Here is a 23,756-nt window from a genome sequence, read left to right as displayed (position 1 = left end):
TAGTAGGACATACAAGAATTGGTAGCATTCAGTGCTTTTAGGTAAAGAACAAGACTAGAAAGGGAAGGGACTGGAGGCGACTTTTCAGTGTTTTTTTTTTGTGGCTTTTCAATATTCGTTCTTACTCATTACTCAGAAGTAAATATAAATAAATGTTCCTTTTGCTTTTTTAAAAAGACTTCCGCTCTCCTCCTGGGTGGACTGTTACACCTTATTCCTACCTGCAATTCTGTTGGATTACTCTGGACACAGGGAAAGAATTGTGCTTATCTCTGGTTTTGTTTTCCAGGACTTTGCTGGCGTTAGGATGTCATGTGGGCATATCAGATGAACATGCTGAAGAAAAGGTGAAAAAGATGAAGCTACCCAAGAAGTAAGTTTCACGTCTTACAATATTCAATGGTCCACGCATTAATTTGAGCACTCAGATAACTAGTGACTGAGATCAAGAGACCTTGCTGACACTTACACTATAAAATTCAGATTCAGAATTTAAGCTTGCTGTGTTACATTAGGACTACATCAAGACTGTAGTGTGACAAGAATCTCTGTCACATTGACAGAGGATATGAAGCTAAGAAAATAGTTGGGAGTATGTTATGAAAAGCGTGTTATTTTCCTTCTCTTTGTGTATGTGTGGTAAACATGTGTCGGTGTGTATACTGATTGGGTTTGGTTTTCTACTTTCCACCAAAAACTATTTATAATTTTATTTGCTTTTACAAACAAAGTATATTTTAGGAATAGTTATGATGTCGGCGTTATTACCCCGATTTTAACATGAGAACGCTGAGGCCATGAATGCTATTGGAGGGATTTTGTCTGCTGTGTAAATAGGGTCACCTCTGTCTGTGAGCCTCTTCACTTCTCAAAACCTCAGCTTTGTCGTCTGCTGACAGGTATTAATAATAACGATTTCATAGAGAAGTTTTAGGTGTTAAATGAGGAAGTGCTTAATAAATAATAGCTGTTTCATCTTATTGTTTTTTCTTTATTTTAATTTAAGTATTCAGGCCACTTTTTTAGTTTCATGCATTATAAATAGGAGGTCTGGAAATGTGTTAAGTAATAATAGTGTAGTTCCTGGGCAAATGCAAATTCATGCAGGTCCTCTACTTCAATAAACATTTTTACTCATGTGCGCCACTAAAAAAAAAAAAAAAAATTCCAAAAACATAAATCTTTCACATTTTTAGCTTCCAGTTTTTTTAAGTTTAGTTCCAAAGGAGACTATTTTATGGCATATTTCACGTAGTTATATTTTGAAATGACACTTTTGTGTCGTTTTTTAGTGTATCTAATAAAAGGACATACTCAGCAATTAGATACATACCATTATCTATTTAAAATCTACATGTAAACTTGTTAATAATAGAAAATTTGACATCATTTTTTTGTCTTTGAATTGTATTTCCAATCCATTTATCCTACATTATATTACCCTATTAAAATATATTTTGATTGATCACCCTATCATACTTCTTTATAACCCAGTGTATATCTAAATTTAATTTTTAATTTTTATTTTTTTGTTTTCTGTGAACATAGTCATTATGTGTTGAAATTTTTCTTCTGAATTATTATAATTATTTTTGGTATACAAGTATTGAAAGCAACATAATTTTTGACAAAAATCAATATAAAAAGTAAGATATAGTTGGCAGTAGCTCATAACAAATAGATTCATCTATTTTTCCAATTACATATCCATGTATAAATAGTATTTATTGATAGAAAGGGGCAAGTTGCAGTCAGTTGCATTCTTTCTTCACATAAATAATTTTGTTGTTAAACAAAAATCGTTCAGTCCTGTGAACCAAAATTTCATCATCAAAAGTCATGTTTAATGATCAGTCATGTGACAACTCAGTTGTGTCCTTGTTTAGTTTTATAAAAACAAAAATTGGAACCTACCTTACTTGAAAAATAATTCATTATCCTCTCATTAAAGTAACCCACTCTCTCAGTTTTTTGGAAAGTATGACACAAAGGCATTAGTAAGGCTAAAAAAACCCCCAAGTAGTAGAATCTGAAAAAGCTGTGTACTGTATTAGTCCAAATATGTGAGGTTCTAGAATAGGCAACACTATGGAGACATTAAAAAGATCAATGGTTACCAGGGGTTAGGGGAAGCTAGGGGTTAATGGGTAGAGAACAGAGGATTTTTAAAGTGAACATACTCTGGATGACACTATAATGGGTGATACATATCATTGTACATTTGTCCAAACCCATACAATACACAACACCAAGAGTGAACTCTAAAGAAAACTATGGGTTTTGGATGATGATGAGTGTCAATGTGGGTACATCAATTGTAACACACACACCACTCTGATAGGAATATTGCGGCAGGGGAAACTGTGTGGATGTGGGGGCGGGAGGTATATCAGATGCCTCTGTACCTTCCTGTCAATTTTGCTGTCAATCTAAAACTACTCTAAAAAATAAAGTATTAAAAAACAAATCAAACCCCCAAAATTCTTAGGTCAATATATGGAGTTTATCTTCCATAAAACTTAATTGGTAAAGCCATTTTTTACTGTCAAAATAATCATCTCTAACAGAATATCTCTTATCAGAAAAAGTCTGGCTTCTTTTTTTTGTTGTTGTTGTTGTTGAAACAAATAGTTTGTTAAATGTTTTTATGTCAACCACCTCAATTCTGATTTCTAAATCTGAGATAGATAGACAGACAGACAGACAGATAGACAGGGCACAGGGTTTGCAGTAAGTTAGTCTCATTGGGGAATTAAGGACTCTATGTCTTCATTAGTTTATTTATTTATTTATTTTTACTGAGACTTTTTATTTGTGTTACTATCCAAGTAACTATCCATTATTTGAGAATAGATCAGGAAATGGAAAAAGTGAGGTTGTTAAATGAAAACTGTACTCAAACCTGCCAACAGTCTGTTATCTAAATTTGCCATAATACTCCATTTTATTCTTACTCTATTGGCAAAAATGAAGGAACCTGATAATAACAAGTATCGATATGGATGTAGATCAGCACAACCTCAACGCTTGGAGTGATTTTACAAACATTTTTAAAGCAGTTTGGCATCATTGTGTACAATTAAACATTTGCACATTGTTACCCAGCAGTTTCACTATTGAGAGATATTCCCTAGAGAAAGTCCACACGAACAAACCGGAAGCTATTGTTCCCCAAAATATTATTGTAACAGCATACAAATAAGAGAAAGGTCAGAGGGAATGGGAGGGATATTATTCAGTAGGAAGATGAATTATGTTGGATGTAGTCACATAAGAAAATGAATGACTTACCATTATAAATGACAGCATAGATGAACCTAAATAATAATTTCAAGAATGGATAAAAATATATCACACAAGGCTGTGAGTTGAGAGGAGCACACGTATAGGAACAATGGTGTTAGGAATGTTCTAATTCTTAATGTGGTGATGGATTAATGGAGTTCATTTTATTATAATGCTTTCAAGCATATTCTTTTGTGTGCCTGAAGAATGGTTATTTTGGAAGTCCTAGCCAAAGCAATCAGACAAGAAAAAGAAGTAAAAGGCATCCAAATTGGAAAGGAAGATGTAAAACTGTCATTATTTACAGATGACATGATACTGTATAGAGAGAACCCTAAAGACTCCAGAATAAAACCCTATTAGAACTGATACATGCATTCAGTAAAGAAGCAGGATACAAAATTAATATTTAGAATTTGATTGCATTTTTATACACCAATAATGAATTATCAGAAAGAGAAATTAAGAAAACAACCCTATTTACAATTACATAAAAAAAACCCTAAGAATAAATTCAACCAAGGAGGTAAAGGACCTGTACTCAGAAAATTATAAGACATTGAAAAAAGAAATTGAAGAAGATGCAAATAAAATTTATATGGAACCACAAAAGACCCCGAATAACCACAGCAATCTTGAGAAAGAACAAAAGTGGAGGTATCACGTTTCCTGATCTCAAACTATACTATAAGGCTATAGTAATCAAAGCAGCATGGTACTGGCATAAAAGCAGACACATAATCAATGGAACAGAATAGAGATTGCAGAAATAAATCCACACCTATATGGTCACTTAATCTATGATAAAAGAGGCAAGAATATACAGTGGCGTGATGACAGTTTATTCAATAAATAGGGTTGGGACTGGACAGATACATGCAAAAAATGAAACTAAACCACCTTCTTACACCATATATAAGAATAAAGTAAAAATGGATTGAAGACTTAAGTGTAAGACCTGAAGCCATCAAACTCCTAGAAGAAAACATAGGCAGTAAACTCTCTGAGATTGTTCTTAATCTTTCTGATCTATCTCCTTGGACAAGGGAAACAACAGAAAAAATAAGCAAATGGGACTACATCAAACATAAAAGGTTTTGCGCAGCAAAGGAAACCATCAACAAAATGAAAACACAGTCTACTGAATGGGAGAAGATATTTGCCAATGATACATCTAATAAGGGGTTAATATCCAAAATTTGTAAAGAACTCATACAACTCAATACCAAATAAAATAAAATAAAATAAATCCAATTAACAAATGGTCAGAGGACCTGAAGAGACATTTCTCCAAATAGGACATACAGATGGCCAATAAACATCTGAAAAGATGCTCCACATCACTAACCATCAGAGAAATACAAATTAAAACCACAATGAGATGTCATCTCACACCTGTCAGAATGGCCCTCATTCATAAATCAACAAACAGTGTTGGTGAGAATGTGGAGAAAAGGGAACCCTTGTGCACTGTTGGTGGGAATGTAAATTGGTGCAGCCACTATGGAAAACAGTATGGAGTTAAAATTACCTTACGACCAGCAATTCCGCTTCTGGGTATTCATCTGAAGAAATCCAAAACACTAATTTGAAAACATATATGCACCCCTATGTTCACTGCAGTGTTATCTACAATACTCAAGATAGGGAAGCAACCTAAGTGTCCATCAATAGATGATTGGATAAAGAAGAGGTGATACATTTATACAATGGAATATTACTCAGCCAAAAGAATGAAATCTTACCAGTCGTGACAGCATGGCTGGACCTAGAGTATAATTTGCTAAGTGAAATAAGTTGGACAGAGAAAGACAGATACCATATAATCTCACTTATATGTGGAATCTAAAGAACAACATAAACAAACAAAGAAAACAGAAACAGACTCATAGATACAGAGAATAAACTGATGATTACCAGATGAGGGAACGTTTGGAGAGCTGGGTGGAAAAGGTGAAGGGATTAAGAAGTACAAATTGGTAGTTACAAAATAGTCACGGTGATGTAAACTACAGCATGGGGCATATAGTCAATAATAGTGTTAGGTGGGAACTAGACTAATTGGGGGCATTACTTCTTAAGTAATATGAATATCTAACCACTGCACTGTATACCTAAAACTAACATAAAATAACATTGAATGTTAACTGTAATTAAAAAAAGAATAGTTATTTTAAAAAATAAAAATATCCTGACAGATATAAATCCAGATATGATTTAACTTATATGTGGAATCTAAAAACAAAAACAAAACAAAAACAGGCTCATAGAAACAGAGACTAAAGGTATGGTTACAGAAAGGAAGGAGGTGGGGAGATGGGTGAAAAGGTGAAGGGGAATATAGTCAACAATATTGTGATCTGTTTGCGTGGTGACAGATGATTACTAGAATTAGTGGGGTGATCACTTTGCAAGGTATAAAATGTTGAATCACTATATTGTGTATCTGAAGCTGGTGTAATATAAGATTGTATACCAATAATACTTATGTAATTAAAAAAGTAAAAAAAAAAGAAAAAGAAAGAAAGACAGAAAGAGATAACCTTAAAAAACTTAAAAAAAAATAGATTAAATTTTCCAGGTAAGATACAAAGATTGTCAGATTGGATTTAAAAAGATAACTCAAGTTGCACATACCTCACAAAAATAACACCCAGCTAGAGCAAACTATGAAGAAATTCTGGACATAGAAAAGTTGAAAATAATGAGAATATGACTTACCAAGCAATATCACTCAAAAGAAACTTTTTAAAGGCAAAATAGTTCTGAAAGCAAAATTAAGGAAAGGTCACTGTATAAAGTTAAAAACAAACAAACAAACATTATGCTGTAACTACTCATGTGTGTACCAAATAAAACAGCTTCAGGAAAATCAAAACAGCAAAATATTAATAGGCTTTTCAAAATAGACAAACGTACATTCACAGTGGTAGTTCATCATATAGCTCCCAGAAACTGAGATGTATAATGGGCAAATATTAATGAAGATTAATAAACATTTAAACCTCTACAAATTAAATGCTTGGCATATATAGAACACTGCACATACAGAACTTTTGTAAAATTTAACATTTTTTACAACATAAGTACATTGATATCATAAAGATCATATTCACTGAATCAGAAGGAATGAAAGCAACAACCAAAAATACATATAAAGCCATGACATATTTAGAAATTTTAAAACATAGTTCTAAATAGCTTATGGATCAAATGTATCATCATGAAAATTGAAAAACACAAGAATGGAAAAAGAAAAGACTTCATATCAAAATATATGGATTAAATATATAAATCAATACTTGGAGAAAGCATGTTTTAATAAGGGGGAAAAAACCCTCTGAAAAGATTGATAAAGGAAGAAAGAAAGATTTACTTTAGCAATTTTAGGAATATTTTCAGGAGATACAGCAAAATGCAATACATTTATGCCAAAATTTTCTACAGTTAAATGATGTGGACAGTTGTGTAGAATAGTATTAAAAATGACCCAAGAGGAAAGAAAATGTTAATATAACTATAACTATTAAAGGAATTGAAGTAATAATTTAAAATCTACACACACACACCGAACGATTTTTCTATTGATTTCTACCACATACTTAAGAATGATAATCTCGAATGAAAAAGAAACAGCACTTCACAGCTTATTTTTGAAGAATAATATAACCTTGATACGAAGCTCAGATCGCGGCAATATGAAAAAGGAAAATTACAGTCTAGTCTCACTCATAGGCATAGATGCAAAAATGCTAAGGAAAATATTAGCAAACTCAACCCAGTACTTTATTACAAAAGTATATTACGTGCATGCTGAGTTTTTTTCCAGTAATAAAAAGATGTGTGAACACTAGAAAATGTCTCTTTAGCACTTACCTGTTATTAAATCAACACAGAGCATAGTGGGTCAGAAACTGGTTGCCTGTACATTTCACTGAGAAATAAGTGTTAGTGTTAAGTAATGAAAAAGCATCTTAGAATCGTTGGAGAGGCTTCTAAAACGGCTAAATTCTCTTCCCCCTCCCCACCTTCTTACCCCAGTGCTGTGGAGTCACTCAGTGGAGGGGTCCGCGGAATTGCTCAGGCATAATGAGGCAGATAAAGGGCTAAGAATGACATCTCGATGCATACATGTATATATACACCTTTAAAACAACTCTCTGGAATGAGTGCTTAGATGATGCTGAGTATATGGAACCACATCATATAGACACAAGCACGTGGACACAATTCAGCGTATGTAAATATTTACTGAAGCGAGATATGCTGTCACAAATACAGTTGGATTTTTCTTCTGAAATGATGAGGCACTGTGATTAAGAAGGAAAAAAGAAAACAAGTTTATACACTCTTTGTATGTGTAGTGAGTAAATTTCACAGACCACAAATTAAAAAATATGCTAATATGTCAGATTCTTCATTTGCACTGATTGGGTTCTATTTTGTATTTAAACCCAATGGGCCTTGTAGACAGATAGCAGCTTGGTCATAGAAATTTAACCTCAGTCTGTTCAGCACACACTCAATTAAAATTATGTTCTCTGTGTTTAGTCTCACCTTTAAGTGTTGATTCAAATGTCATCTCCTCAAAGCGCCTTCCTTGGCCTTTTAAAAATTGTATCCTATATAAAATTGTACTTCCTCTCATGCCCCTTTTGCGACTTGATTTTTCCACACAGCGCTACCATCTTCGAACACACCATTATTTTATGTTTATTTTGTTTGCTGCCTGGTTCTTTTCAGAACATGATTCTATAAAGATACAATTTTTTTGGGGTCCATATTATTCAATGACCAGTTGCAGAATGAATATTTGTTGTTGAATTTGAATTCAAGGTTTATCCCGCTACTCACAGGGCTTAAGATTGGGACACATAAGATTGGGACACTTGCCTGATTGAGGGGATACTGGATCCTTGGTGAATCTCATTGGACTTTGCTGCCATGACTTAATTATGTCAAAGAAAACCAGAGGTGGACAGAAGTTAAAGCTGTAAAGTGAGACCTCAGCATGGAGCCAGGCTCCATTCTTGCACAAGGACAAGTGAGGCTTTACAGCCTAGGAACAAGGTTGCATCAATGGATGGAAAATCACTAAGAGGAGACTTTGAGGATAAGGAATTTGGGCAACACCGACTTGATAGGGATTCTCATGGAAGGCAGATCAGGGTGATCAGATATCAAGGGTGGGCTTTTCACTAAAGTGATCCAGCGGGACTCTTGCTGAAACTGGACTGAATGGAGCAGGACGGAGCCCAGGGTCAGAAGCCTAGTAGGAAGGAGGGCTGAGGAGCCCGACGGAGGTTGGGACAAAGCAGGGTCTTTGGTCACCATCTCCCATGTCTTATGGAATGGGATACATGTTCTGGAATGATCTTTGGTTTTGGTCCACACACTGGGTCTGTCCTCATGTCTGTGAGTCCTCTGTTCCTGCTTCTTTCTTGCGGTCTGTTGGTGGAGGGAGGAGGGAGAGCTGCCTCTCAGCCTAGACTTGGTTTGTCACTGTATCTGTTCTGAAGCTGTGCTTCATGAGGGTTTATGAGCTATATATAATTTGTATTATATAATTGCTAATGTTATGACTTTTCCCTGTTATATGAAATTCTGCTTCCCAAGATTTGTTATGGCAATCTTCCATTTATTTCTTTTAAATTGCTGGTAATCAATCTGACACTTTCCTTGAAAGCATTTAGCTTCCAAAATTCATGTCAATCACTTTTATTGAAAAGCTCTATTTTTAGTTCTTTTTCAATCACAAGAAGATAATAGTTCATATTAGCAGTTGATTGATCTTTATGTACCTAATTGAATTGTATTAATAAGATGAAATGGACATTGTTTGCCAAAGTGCATTTATGCATTTTATTTTTTTTTAAAAATCTCACTTTGATATAATCGTTTGATTCTTAGTGACTTTATCAACATGTATTATGAACAAAAATGGATTGATAAATCATTGTTGATATCACTAATTCATATTGGTTTAAGCATTCATGAGTCAGCATATTTTATCAAATACAGTAGGTTGAAGTCCTTTAATTTCAAAGATGTTTGTATTTTTACTATAGAAGATGATTTAAAGTACAGCTGTGGAAATAGGAGTGACTTTAATGAAATGGGAGTGACTTTAATTTGGATAGGATTATCCACTTAAAAGGCTGCTTTACGGTTTAAATCCTTTCTTGCACAGGGTCAGGAAAAAAAGTTATGAATTTTCTACATCCAAAAATAAGTGTGAACTAATTATTGTGCTATTTCAAATCAACAGATGCAAATGCATGTCCATGGGTTTTCATTATGATCACAGATTAAAGCAACTCCAGTAGATATTGCATAGAGGAAGAGAGACACGTAGAAAATAAGGAGAAATCCTATGCCACTATTATGCAGCTTTACACGTTACTAGACTTCCTTCTTACCGTCCTCATTCCATCTGAGATGTTGCTGGAAAGTCTGCCCAGAGGGCCGGTTTGCAGGCGAAGAATCTTCCCTCTTTTAGAGTGCACACAACCCGCATTCAGGCAGTGTAGACACTCATCAGTTATCTGTAGATTCGTTTCCAAACTTTGCCATATGCCTTTCCTCTGTGACAGCTAGGCGGGATCAGATCCGCTGGAAAATGAAGGAAGAAAGAGAATTGTGTGTTGTGTGCTGGGCGATTGTGGGGAAAGTCGGGAGGAGGGTGAGAGCAGAGACGGGAGGTGGGTGAGCACGAAAGACTGATCCTCACTGCTCCTGACGCTGTTTTTAGCAGATAATGTTAAGCTGGGAGCTTACACCTGCCAGCCTGAATTCCTGTTGGTGCATTTGAAATGCACTGGGAGCTCTTGCTTGAGAAAACGTTTCCCAATTGAGGACTTGTATATAAGCTGTGCTTACAGTTGGTAGATTTATTTATTTAAAGATTGGAATTCTATGAAATATAATGATTTGTATGAGTGGTTAAAAATCCCATATGGCTTCCCTTTAAAAAAAAGAAAAAGATACTGTTAATTACCCAAACATGCAGAGTTCTGATTTAAAAAAATTTCTTGTCTGTAAATTTAGTGCATGAATGTAAATTGAATGGCATAGGCAGTAAATAGCCGTAATTGTTACAATTGCCAGATTAATGTAATCTACTTCAAAAAAAAACAAAATATTTCTAAATCTTTTGTCTATAAATGATTTATAAAATACGGATGTCTTATAATGAAATAGGCGTAACTTAGGTACAGTCAACTTTATTCAACCTCAAAAGTTATTTATTGCTGTAATACATTGATTCATTCAACATATTTTTATTGAATGTCTGTCGTGTGTCAGGCACTGTTCTAGGCTCTGGGGATAGCTAGGGACAAAGCAGTCAAACTCGCTGATGTCACAGAGCTTACCTTGTAATGATGCTACACAGAATAAAAGGGTAAAGATGACTTATAATTTTATCTTAAAGAGTGTTTTCTCACATTTGGATAATTTATTTTTTTTAGCTTAGCATAATTGGTGAATTTTCTTTTCTTCACTTGCACAAAAGGAGAATTTTTGAGATGAAGATGCATGTATCTTTATATATTAACTTGGTAAATACAGTTAATTCTTTCAAAAACTATAGGTTGAAAGGCTGCTGTCTGCCATGTACTGTTTTAAATATAGTGACAGATAAGTGGGTCAGAGACAGATCCTCATCTCAAGGCACAGTTGATTATAGGGAACACAGTGTGACAGAGAATGAGAGAAAAGCAGCTGGAAAAGAGGCTTTGTGCCAACAGTCATTAAATAGGAGATAAGTGTGTGTGTCTGAATGGAACAGGGCAATGTTATTGACTGAATATTATGTGTGTTGAGAGTTTTATATTTTCAACTTTATGTTTTTTTCCAAAAGACCAAAACTTTTACTCTTGTTAGTTTCCCCTCTCTCCAACTCAGAGTGTGGATATAGTCTGTGGTAAGAGTTCCCTAAAATCCAGGCCTTCATAATGTTTTACATGGTTCTGCCTGGGATTTCCTCGTCTCTCTTACCTGGCTTCCTATATTATATAACGAGGAACGGCAATAGAGAAATAACTTACAAATGCATTAGAACTTTCCTACAGAATAATGAACACCTAGTATCTGAAAGGACACATGGAGTTATTAAATAAACATTACATTAACACAACATTTGAGAGTTGAAGGAAAATGAGAACTTTGGATGAGAAATCCGTCAAGTATTGTAATTGATAACCAATAATTTGATTTATACCATACAAAAGCCTCAACTATTAGGAAAGCAAACAATGATGAGTTCTTTTCCACTTTGAGAGATAAGTGAGTTGTCGCCTTTCTGTTTCACTGGGGAAACAACGAAAACCTAAAGATGATGTGGTCTTTCCACCTCATGAGTTATTGGCTTGCGTGGAAAGGGCCCAGACTCACTGACTGGTGCTTCACCAGTGGTTACCACTGTGGTTTATGAAACAGAGTAAGTGGGGCCATAAAAAGACAGGGATTCTTAAGCATTGACTTTTATGGAAAACCAGTTACATATTGCTTTTGCTTTGGTTTGTAGTTACCAGCTGACAAGTGGATACAAGCCTGCCCCGATGGACCTGAGCTTTATCAAGCTCACCCCGTCTCAGGAAGCGATGGTGGACAAGTTGGCAGAAAATGCCCATAACGTGTGGGCCCGGGATAGAATCCGGCAGGGCTGGACCTACGGCATCCAGCAGGTAGGTGGTGCCACGCTGTAGCATGCAGGTTGATTTTTACTGAAGGGTTAACTAGCATGATTGTAACAGGAGAGGTTAAATAATGACGACTTAAAAACTCATATCATACAGCTATCTTAATGTACCGATGTGCTAAAACACCTTTAGTGCTGGACTCGAAAATTGTCAGATGACTGTACCTTTGGGTGTTAACGTGAGGTGCACATGAATATTACCAGGGCGATGATTTACAGCGTGCTTTTGTGGCATTTCTCTCTCTGATGTTGTATTTTAGGAGAAACTCTTGAAATATGAGATGATTGAGGTAAAATAGTAATAGAAGAGGCCCAGAATTCCGCATTCAAAGCCCCTGGGCCCAGATGAATTTCAGAATCCAGATGTTTCTTGGTTTTCGGAGTGGTGAAGGGATGGTTTTGCATGTTACCTGACCCCCTGTGCAGGGCAGCAGACTGTAGCTTCCTATCCGTTCAGCACAGCGTGGGCAGGATAACGTCAAGAGGGTAAATAAAGGCTGTAAGCAGCCTTGCGTCGATTCAGATCATGTTTTGCCACCCACTGAGTCTTTGTTAAACTTAGGAAAACATAAGTTTTCAGAGGCTTCTGGATTTCAGAGTAATGGATCTCTGTGAATGGGGGCACCCGTGGAAGTAGCTAACAGTCACTGCATAGGGAGGCAGCATAGCAGAGGGGCTAAAAGCAAATTTTAGTCTCGCCTCTTGGTGACCACATGACCTTGGTTGGGAAGGCTACGTAAATTCTCTGTGCCAGTGTTTTCCTCATCAATAAATGAATGAACTTCATTAGGTACCTTACGTACAAGGAAGTCTTATGATAGTCCTGGCACCTAACAACTACTGTGCAACAATTTGTCGTGTAAGAAGCCAGTTACTGTGCGTACAGTTTTTCACATATTTTCTTCTTTAACTCTGACAATTCCATAAAGGATGAATGGTTTTGATTCCCAGGTCACACATGGTGTGCAGGGAGCCTTAGAGAGCCATTTACCCAGCACCACACGGCGGCAGGTGGTGCAACCAGGTTGGGATCAACCCTCCTGGCTCCAGAGCCAAAATTCTTCCCTTCCTCGTGGCACTGCCTCTTGCCAGCTCATGGTGGGTGGCCTTTGCTTAAAGATTTTCAGGAATAAGATGGATTATTATGTATAGACTTCGACTGTGGTTCAGGATGAAGGCTAAATGTTGGTTTGAAAAAAATGTATTTCTAAACCTTCCAAGCCAGTGATTTTTATCATGTAAGGCTAAAGAAAGCTTGAATAGCTTTGTTCTACCTTCTAAAATGATATATTTTTCTGTTGAATTAAACTAACTGTGCCTGATGAGAATGTCAACACTAAATGTGCGTGAGCAAGGTGTGTGTGTGTGTGTGTGTGCGTGTGTGTGTGTGTGTGTGAACCTGAACCTTATACCACAGAGGGGTAACGGGTTCACACTGGCTCTCTGCTTGCCTTGAAGACCACATGGCTCAGTCGGACAGGCAGGAGTTCCCCAGGCCTCCGCTTCCGGGGGCGCCACTTCCTGCGCAGGAGGTCCCTTCTCCTCATAAAATCACAGGCTCTGCCTGAGGTGGCCCAGCCCATTGGAACCCTTTTTTATTCCCGCTCCCTCCCCATTCCCCCACCACATTCCCCACTGACATCACTCATTGGCTGCATTAGTTGAGTGAGTGTTGCCTTTAATTTTCCTTCACCCTCCTGTTAACATAATCCAGTTCAGACTGCAAACTCCTTGAGAGCAGGAGTTCACTTGTTATCTTTTTTCTGTCTCTCTGATATAGTTATTTCATACATGAATATGCATGAAACCCTAGTATCTACTTTTAACAATCAGATTCCCAGCACAGAGCTTCTGAATTTCTATATAGGAAAAGTTTGGGGGGCCAAACCATGTTGAAAAGAAGGGGCGCTGCGTACTGTTTTGATGCTGCCAGCACTGTGTTTACACGGCTTGTTTATCTTGGGGTGGCTTTGGAATGGCGTCCCCAACACACCACCCAGATAATTCTGCCTCCGGGTGTCACAGGTGCTCATGTATTCCAGACTAGGTATTTAGTACCGATCATTAGAGAGCGGGAAGCAGAAAGTAGGAACAGTTTTTTTCGCTCCTGCCCAACCAACCCTGTGCACCACATAGCTTTTTTTTTTTTTTTAAAGGTTTGGGAATATCCACAGCCTCCCAGTTCCTCTTCATGCTAAGGTAGAGAATTGAATGTGCCTCTGGAAATTTGAAAGTTTGATAAAAGCTGCAGTCGAGTCTCGGAAGTAAATGGAAAGAAGTCATCTCTTTTTTAATATATTTTTTTTAGAAGTCATTTCTTAAGTGATCGTGCCCTACAGACTTGCAGTCCTTGGTGCCTCTCCACTTCCCATGACAAGAAGTTTTGTACTTCCTCTAAAATTAGGAATCCTTTTGCTATGACAGTAAGATAGCCATTTTCTTACTTTGTCAACACAATTTTAGCCACATTTTAAACTTGGAGCCTCATTTTAATAGACACATTGTGAGTTTTGCAGTTATGTCAGTACTCCTGGTTTCACTGGTTGATGGAGTCAACTTAATGCATATTTTCAAGCTATTTGAGGTCATAGAATGGCCTTCTGTTGTATACTGGTTTTTCTCTTGATAAGGAATAGCAGCTTTCTTTGTTCATTGTCTCAAAATCCTGTGACCAATACTAATTTGCTCTTCTCGTAACCAAGACTTGTCAGTCAACTGTGCAAGGAAATGATATGTCCTCTAGTTAGCCCGTGGCCTGTGACCATGGCCAATGGAAGATGGTTTGAGGTCCTTCAAGTTGGCTTTTGTTGTTGTTGTGGTTATTGTTACGTTTTCTTCTCATGGAGCGGGCTTGCTTTAAATGGATGCAGCCATTGAATTAAATCTTCTTTATATCAATATAGTGTTCCTGTAACTTGTGTAGCCTGAGAAGACAAAGGGAATGGGGATACCCAGCTTTTCCCCTCAGGGGCCTTACATTTTGTTGTACTTTAATTTTCTTGTGTTTACTGCCTCGTTTCCAAAAGTTGTTGAAATTACTTTGATGACCGCTCACGTTTTTTTCCCTGTAGGATGTAAAGAACAGAAGAAACCCTCGCCTTGTTCCCTACACTCTTCTCGATGACAGAACCAAGAAATCAAATAAAGACAGCCTCCGGGAGGCTGTGCGCACGCTGCTGGGGTACGGCTACAACCTGGAGGCACCAGATCAAGACCATGGTATCTCGGTTTCACTTTGTTTCCCTCTGGTTACAAAATCATGTAGTTGTTTTTCAAAGCCCAATACATGAATAAAAGGGGGAGTACAAGACAGAGTCCTTTAGTACGTAAGTTAGTATGTAGTACATAGTTTAGAGCCTTTTTTTTTTCCTGAACGGCATTGAAGGATTAGACCCATCTATCAGTAGAGTGGTTCAGGACTGCAGTGATTTTGCAAGGGGAAGAAATGACTGTAACTTCCCAGAGAGCCTGAGATGAACAGTTAACTCTCTGATTATGGTATTGCTCCCCCCTACCCGCCCTCATTCCACCTGCTCTACTTTAGAAGAGCTGATTTTAGTTGTTTATGGGAATAAACTGTAGTGGGAGCTAGTGTTTTCTAAAGTTTCCTTATTTATACTCATTCATGTAGGCAATATTAATGAATTAGGGCAATTGTTTGCTTTAAGGAAAATGCAGAATAGACATTCAATAAATATGTGTTAACTAAATAGATTTTGAAAAGTTCTAGGTATAAAGAGCACATTCCCCTTAAATAATACCTTTCAAGAACGTGGTTTAAAATGAGCACCTTGTTCCTGTAGCAAGAGTTGATATTGTTGACCTTACATGAATAGACAGCCAGATAGTTCTCCAGCGAAATGGGTTTATTTGGGAACAACAAAGAATTGTAATTCAGGATACATATGTCGCCCCAAAGCCTTCCGGCTACCATGTTTCCTGATTCGACATTGGCTGCCCCTTTTAGTGAGGATTCCGGATTCCTGTACGTGATGTGTTGCTTCTCTCTTGGGGCTTTCAACGTTTGTCTTTCTCTTTCAATAGTTTGATTATGATGTGTCTAATGTGGATTTCAGTTTATTCTACTTGGATTTTGTTGAGCTCCTTGCTTGTGAACACTTTCCATCAAATTTGGGAAGTGTTTGGTCATTATTTTTTAAAATATTCTTTCTGCCCTTTTCTGTCTCTCCCCTCCTTTTGAGACTTTCACTGTGTGTAGGTTGACATGCTTCATTTTATCCCACAGGCCTTTGAGGTTCTGTTTATTTTTCTTAATTCCTTTTTGTGTGTGTTTGTTTCTCATCCCTGATAACCTCAATAGCTCTATCTTCAAATTCATTGAGTATTTCTTTTCTGCTGGCTCAAACCTGATGTTGAACCCCTCTAGTGAATTTTTAATTTCAGTTGTACTTTTTAACTCCACAATTTCTATATTTTTCTGATATCAGTCTCTTCATTGATACTCTCTATTTGGTGAGACATCGTATTCATTCTTTCCCTTAGTTCTTTATACATGTTTCCTTTTAGTTCTTTGAACATACTTAAAATAGCTAATTTCAAGTCTGTCTGATCACTTCAACATCTGGGTTTCCTCAGGGACAATTCCTATAGACTGCTTCCCCCTGCGATGCATGCACGAGACATTTTCTTTCTGTTCGCACCATTGATAGTATGCTGACAAGGTTCAATCTTACGTGAGCAGTGAATGGTGACGCTAGTGTAGTTAGTAGTGTCCACAGTGGAGGCCAAGACCCTGCTTCTCGTTCACCAGTACACCCTAGAATCAAACAGCATGCCCACCTCGTGGTAGGGATTTAATTGATCTTTATGGAAAATGCATAGGAAGGATTAATTTCCAGTTGGACAAATTAGTAACGGGAGAAAATGGTATCTGAGTTAGATATTGAAGCGATCAAAATGTAAAGGCCAGTTGGGAAGTTCTGGGGAAATTGTGATTTTCAGAACTAGGATGATAAAAATGGAAATTAACAAGTAGGTTTGAGAGATTTTTATGGAGTAAAGTAAAATAACTTTGGTGATCACTAAGATAAGACTAAAAATATTAATTTGTCATTGGCTCTACTGCTTTTGCTGACATTAAAAAAGTTAAGGGCACTAAAATTTTGATAGAATTTAATCTAACCCTATGTAATTAATGAGGGTTATAATCTATTTTCTATTAGTCAACAGAATACTTACATGTTACAAATTGAATATAAAGTTAGTTTTGAGTTGTACTGTCTTTGGAGTATTGTTCTAAGTACTATTTTTTAAACATTTGAAAAATTAATTTGTTCTTATTCATTATAAGGTTTTATCAAGGCTTAAATTGCTTAATTAGAAATAATAGCAGGAGGTTAAAAGGATGGCTGGTTAACTTCAATAACTTTTTTTTATTAAAGTTTATTGGGGTAACAATTGTTAGTAAAGTTACATAGGTTTCAGGTGTACAATTCTGCAATACATCATCTATATATCACATTGTGTGTTCACCACCCAGCATCAGTTCTCTTTCCATCACCATATATTGGATCCCCTTTACCCTCATCTGCCACCCCCACCCTCTGGTAACCACTAATCTGTTGTCTGTGTCTATGAGTTTCTGATTCTTCATTTGTTTGTCTTGTTCTTTCGTTGTTTTCAGTTTTATATACCAGATATCAGTGAAATCATATGGTTCTTGACTTTTTCTGTCTGACTTATTTCACTCAGTATAATAATCTCAAAATCTATCCAGGCCATCACAAATGGTACTATTTCATCTTTCCTATGGCAGAATAGTATTCCATTGTATATATATACCACATCTTCTTTATCCAATCATATATCAAAGGACACTTTAGTTGTTTCCATGTCTTGGCCACCGTAAACAAAGCTGCAATGAACATTGGAACACATATATCTTTACGGATAAATGTTTTCAGATTTTTTGGGTAGATACCCAGGAGAGGGATTGCTGGGTCATATGGTAATTCTAGTCTTAATTTTTTGAGGAAACTCCACACTGCCTTCCATAGTGGTTGCACCAGTCTGCATTCCCACCAACAGAGTATGAGGGTTCCCTTTTCTCCACTGCCTCTCCAACACTTGTTATTATTTGTCTTGTTGATGATAGCCATTCTGACTGGGGTGAGGTGATATCTCATTGTGGTTTTTATTTGCATTTCTCTGATGATTAGTGATGTTGAACATTTTTTCATATGTCTATTTTCATATGTCTTTGGAGAAAGTCTCTTCAGGTCCTCTGCCTATTTTTTAATTGGATTGTTTGTTTTTGTTGTTGTTGTTGAGTTGTATGAGTTTCTTATATATTTTGGATATTAGCCCCTTATTGGAGGCATTGTTTGCAAAAATCTCCCATTTGGCTGGTTGCCTCTTTATTTTGTTGATGGTTTCTTTTGCTGTGCAGAAGCTTTTAAGTTTGATATAGTCCTCTTGATTTATTTTAGCTTATATTTCCCTTGATTTTGAGGTCAAATTTATAAAATGCTCTTTGAACCCAAGGTCCATAAGTTTAGTGTCTATGATTTCCTATGCAGTTTATTGTTTCAGGTCCTATGTTTAGGTCTTTGATCCATTTTGAATTAATTTTGGTACACGGTGACAGATAGCAGTCCAGTTTCATTCTTTTGCAAGTGGCTTTCCAATTATCCCAGCACCATTTATTGAAGAGTCTGCCTTTCCTCCATTGTATGTTTTTGGCTTCTTTGTCAAAAATTATCTGTCCATATTTATGTGGGTTTATTTCTGGTTTTTCAATTCTATTCCATTGGTCTGTGTGTCTGTTTTTCTGCCAATACCATGCTGTTTTTATTATTGTTGCCCTGTAGTACAAGCTGAAATCAGGGAGTGTGATATCTCCGACATTGTTCTTTTTTCTTAGGATTGCTTTGGCTATTCGGGGTCTTTCGTGGTTCCAAACAAATCTGATGATTTTTTGTTCTGGTTCTTTAAAAAATGCCATTGGGATTTTGATGGGGATTGCATTAAATCTGTATATTGCTTTGGGTAATATGGCCATTTTAACTTCGTTGATTCTTCCAATCCATGAACATGGAATGTCTTTCCATTTCTTTGTGTCTTCTTCAATTGCTTTTAAAAATGTCTTAGAGTTTTCAGTATATAAGTCTTTCCCATCCTTGGTTAAGTTTATTCCTACTTATTCTTTTTGTTGCAATTGCAGAAGGAATTTTTTTTAAATTTCTTTTTCTGCGATTTCATTGTTAGTATATAGGAATGTATCAATAACTTTTTAATTACATAAATATTCCTAAAGGTTACTAGATATGTGTGAAATTTAAAGAAACTAACCTTGTCTTCCTTCATATTTTACTATAAATAGCTTATAGTTTTAATACATACTTGTGTCTTGGCTGCCCTCTAGTGGTCAGTGTCTTAAATGAATGGTTTGGCGTGCTGCCTTCATAGATCGCTTAGGCCCTGTTTGATCAGTTATCGGTGTGTCAGCATCTCTCTGCATCAGCATCTCTCAGAGTACTAGGAACACAGTGCTCTTCTGACCTTGCCCTTAATCTTGAGGTGGGTTGTTCAAGGCATAATTCCTGAGTTTCTTCTTTGAGTACCAACAGCCTTGATAAAGTAAGTGCATTAGGAATATATCTGCTGACTTCATTTTTAATGTCAATTATGATTATATTTATTGTAACAACATAAAAAATATAAAAAATCATTTATATAACACACACCAGCTAGAATTGTCTACCAAACCTATAGGTATGTAGAGTGTTTAAAATCAAGCAGACCCTAGAGTTGCATGTTTGGGGGACAGTTGTGCAGCCCATCAGTTGCTTGTCTGGGTGTCTCTTTGTTCCTTGATTCAATTCGGCAAGTGTTTATAGAACACTCACTTTATGTCCAGCTGCTCGATGTTACAGGTTTTCAAAAGAAATTTGTTGTAGATTACCTGGGTCTCTCTCTTTTTTTTTTTTAACTTCTGTGGATCCAGATTTTTCATTTAGTATTAGTGTTTTATCAAGAAACAGAGTGTTGAACTGTTGCTTCTTTTTATTTTTTAAATTTTTATTGGGGACTATTGGGGAGCAGTGTGTTTCTCCAGGGCCCATCAGCTCTAAGTCGTTGTCCTTCAATTTAGTTGTGGAGGACGCAGCTCAGCTCCAAGTCCAGTAGCTGTTTTCAATCTTTAGTTGCAGGGGGTGCAGCCCACCATCCCATGTGGCAATTGAACCAGCAACCTTGTTGTTAAGAGCTTGCGCTCTAACCAACTGAGCCATCCAGCTGTCCCTGAACTATTGCTTCTTAAACTGTGGTTGCAAGCTCCCCGAAACTAATGTGAGAAATGCAGAATATGAGCCATGAACCACATGGACATTTGGCGGAAGATCTAATGTGTCTATAAATTGCATAATCATTTCAAGTTCAGATTGAGTGTCATCAGTGAGTGTAAAACTGGAACAGCAATGGAAGGTCAGGAAAAATAAATAAATAATAGGATTAAGAAATCCTGCATTGTCACACCTCTTATTGCCACACTTTTTCCATATAGCCCCGATCCCTTTTTTCTTATCCATATTAGTGGAGAGGATTAGTGGCCAATTTTAATACCAAGAGAAATTTGTAGTGGGCTTTTAAGGAAGTCATCTTTCTATGTTTATGTGAAGTTGGCCTTCCAATATATTTGACTTAAGCCGATATTAAAGTTTGTTTCCTTTCATTGAACACACTGTGTATAAGTGGAAACCTGTGTCTTGGAAACATATGAGGAGAAAATGAACGTATGAGTTTTTCAGTAGTTTAGTGTCCACACTTAGAAAATAGTGTGTTTTATCTATTAGTGTATACTAGAATATAATGTATGACTTTATTTGCAAATGATGAAAAAATTAAAAATACGGATAACTACCTAAAAGCTTTCTTCTTTCCTGAAACGTAATCTTCAAATGTTTATGTAGCTCAAAAATCCTATTCTGTCTCTTACATTACTTTAGGGAAAGTTACAACCATGATTTAAGGAAGCAGCACATCTGTGTGCTGTTTATTGAGGAAATATTAACTCTGAAAATTTTACTTTTCCTTTTTTCCATATTACGCATTTACAACTATTTTCTTTGTAGCAGTAACTGTCTTCAAGTGTCATAATATCTCATCTTTTTTTCCTCAAAAAGTAGTTTTCTCTCATAAAGACCTTTCATAAAGCATTCCGTTACTAAGTAATAGACATGAGGAATCTTTTACCCTTCACCATAGAGATGTTTCTGCCTCTCATTCAGGCCCCTGTCCACCCCCAACCTGAATGTATCAAAAGCAAACTTTTACTCTTCAGAGAATTTTGTACATGCTGTATGCTCCATGTAGTATTATATGTGTCTTATTTTTAAACTGTATTAGTGCATACATTTTTTTGTTACATATGCAGAATGCAGATATTTTTATTAGGATTGCAGTCTTGATGTGGCTTCTTCTGTATACCCTTAGTTATAGGACATCTGTTCAGCTAGTCTTCAGATGGTTCTCTGGGTTGATTGTTCTATATCTTAGTTGTAATTTTGATGTGGTCCCAGAAGAAGGTAAGCACTGCATTCACCTACTCTGCCATCTTGACCAGAACCAATGCATTCATTTTCAGTACGATGTTTGAATATGTTGCATGATGTGAGTGTGCCTATCTGTGTGCGTGAGCCATACATGTAAGGTAGCATTTTGAATTAGAAACTGTCACTGCTGTAGACATGAGAGTTGCTTGGAACAGACTAGGTGGTAAGGTGTGTGCATGTGTGTTGTGGGGGGCTGGTGGAAAAAGTGTTGCTTTTCAGAAACTTAACACTGTGGTTGAAAGGTTTATTAGCACATACAGTTCCACCATATGCCCTACAATCACCCCAAACATCATCAAAAAGCAATAATTCATCATGCCATTAAATTAGCTCCTACTATGGAGCTAATGAGGACCTCAGTCAATTTTTCTTTTTTCACTTTCATCTTAAATCATTAAAGATGACCTAACTGTATTTATTGGTGACCTTTAGAGTGTATCTAGATTATTTTCATTGCTCGAAGCTGTTATTAAACTTTTATTACTTATAAGGTCTTTCCCAACTCTTAAAAGGAGAACAGGTGAACACTAACATTTAACCAGTAGCTACACACTCTGTGCCAGCTCCAGAGGCAGAGAGCAGAGAACTCAGCCAGAGGCCACTCCCAGATTCTGCCATCGATAGCTGTGTGCCTTTGGTCAGATTACTTCCGTTTCCTTCTCTGTATCTCACCTATATCCATGTCCTTTGAGGTGTCAGTTCAGTGCACCCTGTCCCCTTGCACTGTGACTTCTGAGAGCTTCCATTCTCATGGTCACGCTGGTCCCAGGTTCTGTTTCGCGCCCCTGGCACTCCCAGGGCATGGGCGTCTCATTTCCTACAGATATTTTTTCCCTTTGCATCACACCGATACCAGTGTTAGACTTGACCTTTTATTTTTTCCCCAAATCTCTTAAACACAACATTTGTGTGTGTAGCACATGCCAGTGATGATGTGGGTAGTGGGAAAGTTTGCCCTCAGCCATCCTGTCTGGGAAGTTTGTGGATAGTTATTCTCCGCTATTTAGAGCTTTTTCTTTCCCCCTCACTTCCTGGCTGCTTTCCCCCTCTTCTCTTTTACCCACGGATGTCCATTCATTTCTGACACGGAGCAGGTTAAATCTCTTATACTCTCTTCTTCCCATCTATGCCCTCACGTTCGTCTCACCTCCCACCACCAAGCCGCCAAGCGGCTGCTAGGTTTTTGTTCTACAGAACGATAATTCCCTCCTGAAAAGAGGCTAATGCCACAGCATCACCTACACACACCGCGTCTCTGAGGCTTCACAAGCCGCCTCTCCCATGGAAGCCCTGTGCTCTCCACTCCCTGGTACCTTCTGACAATGGCTGATCATCTAGAGGGAAACAGTTTGTATAATGTGAACCAAGATGAGAATAGAAAGAATCGTTAGCATCACCCCTGGAGGTTTAATTACGCACTAAACTTGTGTGATCTCCACCGCCCTCTTTCAGTATCCCGTCCGGTGGTGACCAGTCTCCTTCAATTCACAGCTGCCCGAGCCGAGGCATGCAGCGGCACAGGGGAGAGGTTCCGCATCTTCCGAGCTGAGAAGACCTATGCTGTGAAGACGGGAAGGTGGTATTTTGAGTTCGAAGCTGTCACTGCTGGAGACATGAGAGTTGGCTGGAGCAGGCCAGGCTGTCAGCCTGATCAGGAGCTGGGCTCCGATGAACGTGCCTTTGCATTTGATGGCTTCAAGGTGAGTGGATGTGGCGATGCACCAGACGTCGGGGCCTGCAGGCTCCCCCACGGCCATGGCCATGGCGGTGCTTCCCTTGGAATTCCTTTGGGTAGTACAGTAACACCAGCACCTTCCAGAGCACAAATTTGGAAAACTAGTTCCTAGGAAAGCTTTTGCCCTTGTTGTCTCAAAACATTGTTCTCCACCTCACAAATACAGTGAAATTGTGATAAAAAAGATGAATCACCCTGGTCTACCAAAAGTGTGAAAAATACATATACTAATTAAAAATGCATACACTTTGACACAGCAATTTCATGGAAGAAATTATCCTCAAGCAATAATTAATGATAGGTGCATACATTTAATAACTGCAAGAATACCTAAGGCTATGTGGTTTATAATCACAAAAAATTTTCGTTTTCTACAGTGCTAGTAAGTTTCATTTCTTAAGCTGGGGGAAAGCTGGTCAGGTGCTTATTTTATCATTTATTTATACATTATATACATGTTTAA

The 23,756-nt window shown here is 37.2% G+C and overlaps 1 protein-coding gene across 5 annotated transcripts in view; it reads left to right on the top strand.

Moving 5' to 3' along the window:
* The window catches only part of RYR2 (ryanodine receptor 2), a 572,172-nt gene that overhangs the window by 341,439 nt on the left and 206,977 nt on the right, over positions 1 to 23,756 (top strand). For all 5 annotated transcript variants that reach the window (XM_033099500.1, XM_033099502.1, XM_033099501.1 and 2 more), the window contains 4 exons: positions 290 to 373; positions 11,813 to 11,972; positions 15,058 to 15,205; positions 23,050 to 23,258. In XM_033099500.1, the coding sequence (XP_032955391.1) occupies positions 290 to 373; positions 11,813 to 11,972; positions 15,058 to 15,205; positions 23,050 to 23,258 (601 nt within the window). The remainder of the gene's footprint in view (positions 1 to 289; positions 374 to 11,812; positions 11,973 to 15,057; positions 15,206 to 23,049; positions 23,259 to 23,756) is intronic.

This window comes from Rhinolophus ferrumequinum, chromosome 27 (genome assembly GCF_004115265.2).
Source record: "Rhinolophus ferrumequinum isolate MPI-CBG mRhiFer1 chromosome 27, mRhiFer1_v1.p, whole genome shotgun sequence".
NCBI classification, from domain to species: Eukaryota; Metazoa; Chordata; class Mammalia; order Chiroptera; family Rhinolophidae; genus Rhinolophus; species Rhinolophus ferrumequinum.
The sequence above is the reverse complement of the archived record's forward strand: the minus strand, read 5'-3'. Positions and strand labels throughout refer to the sequence as shown.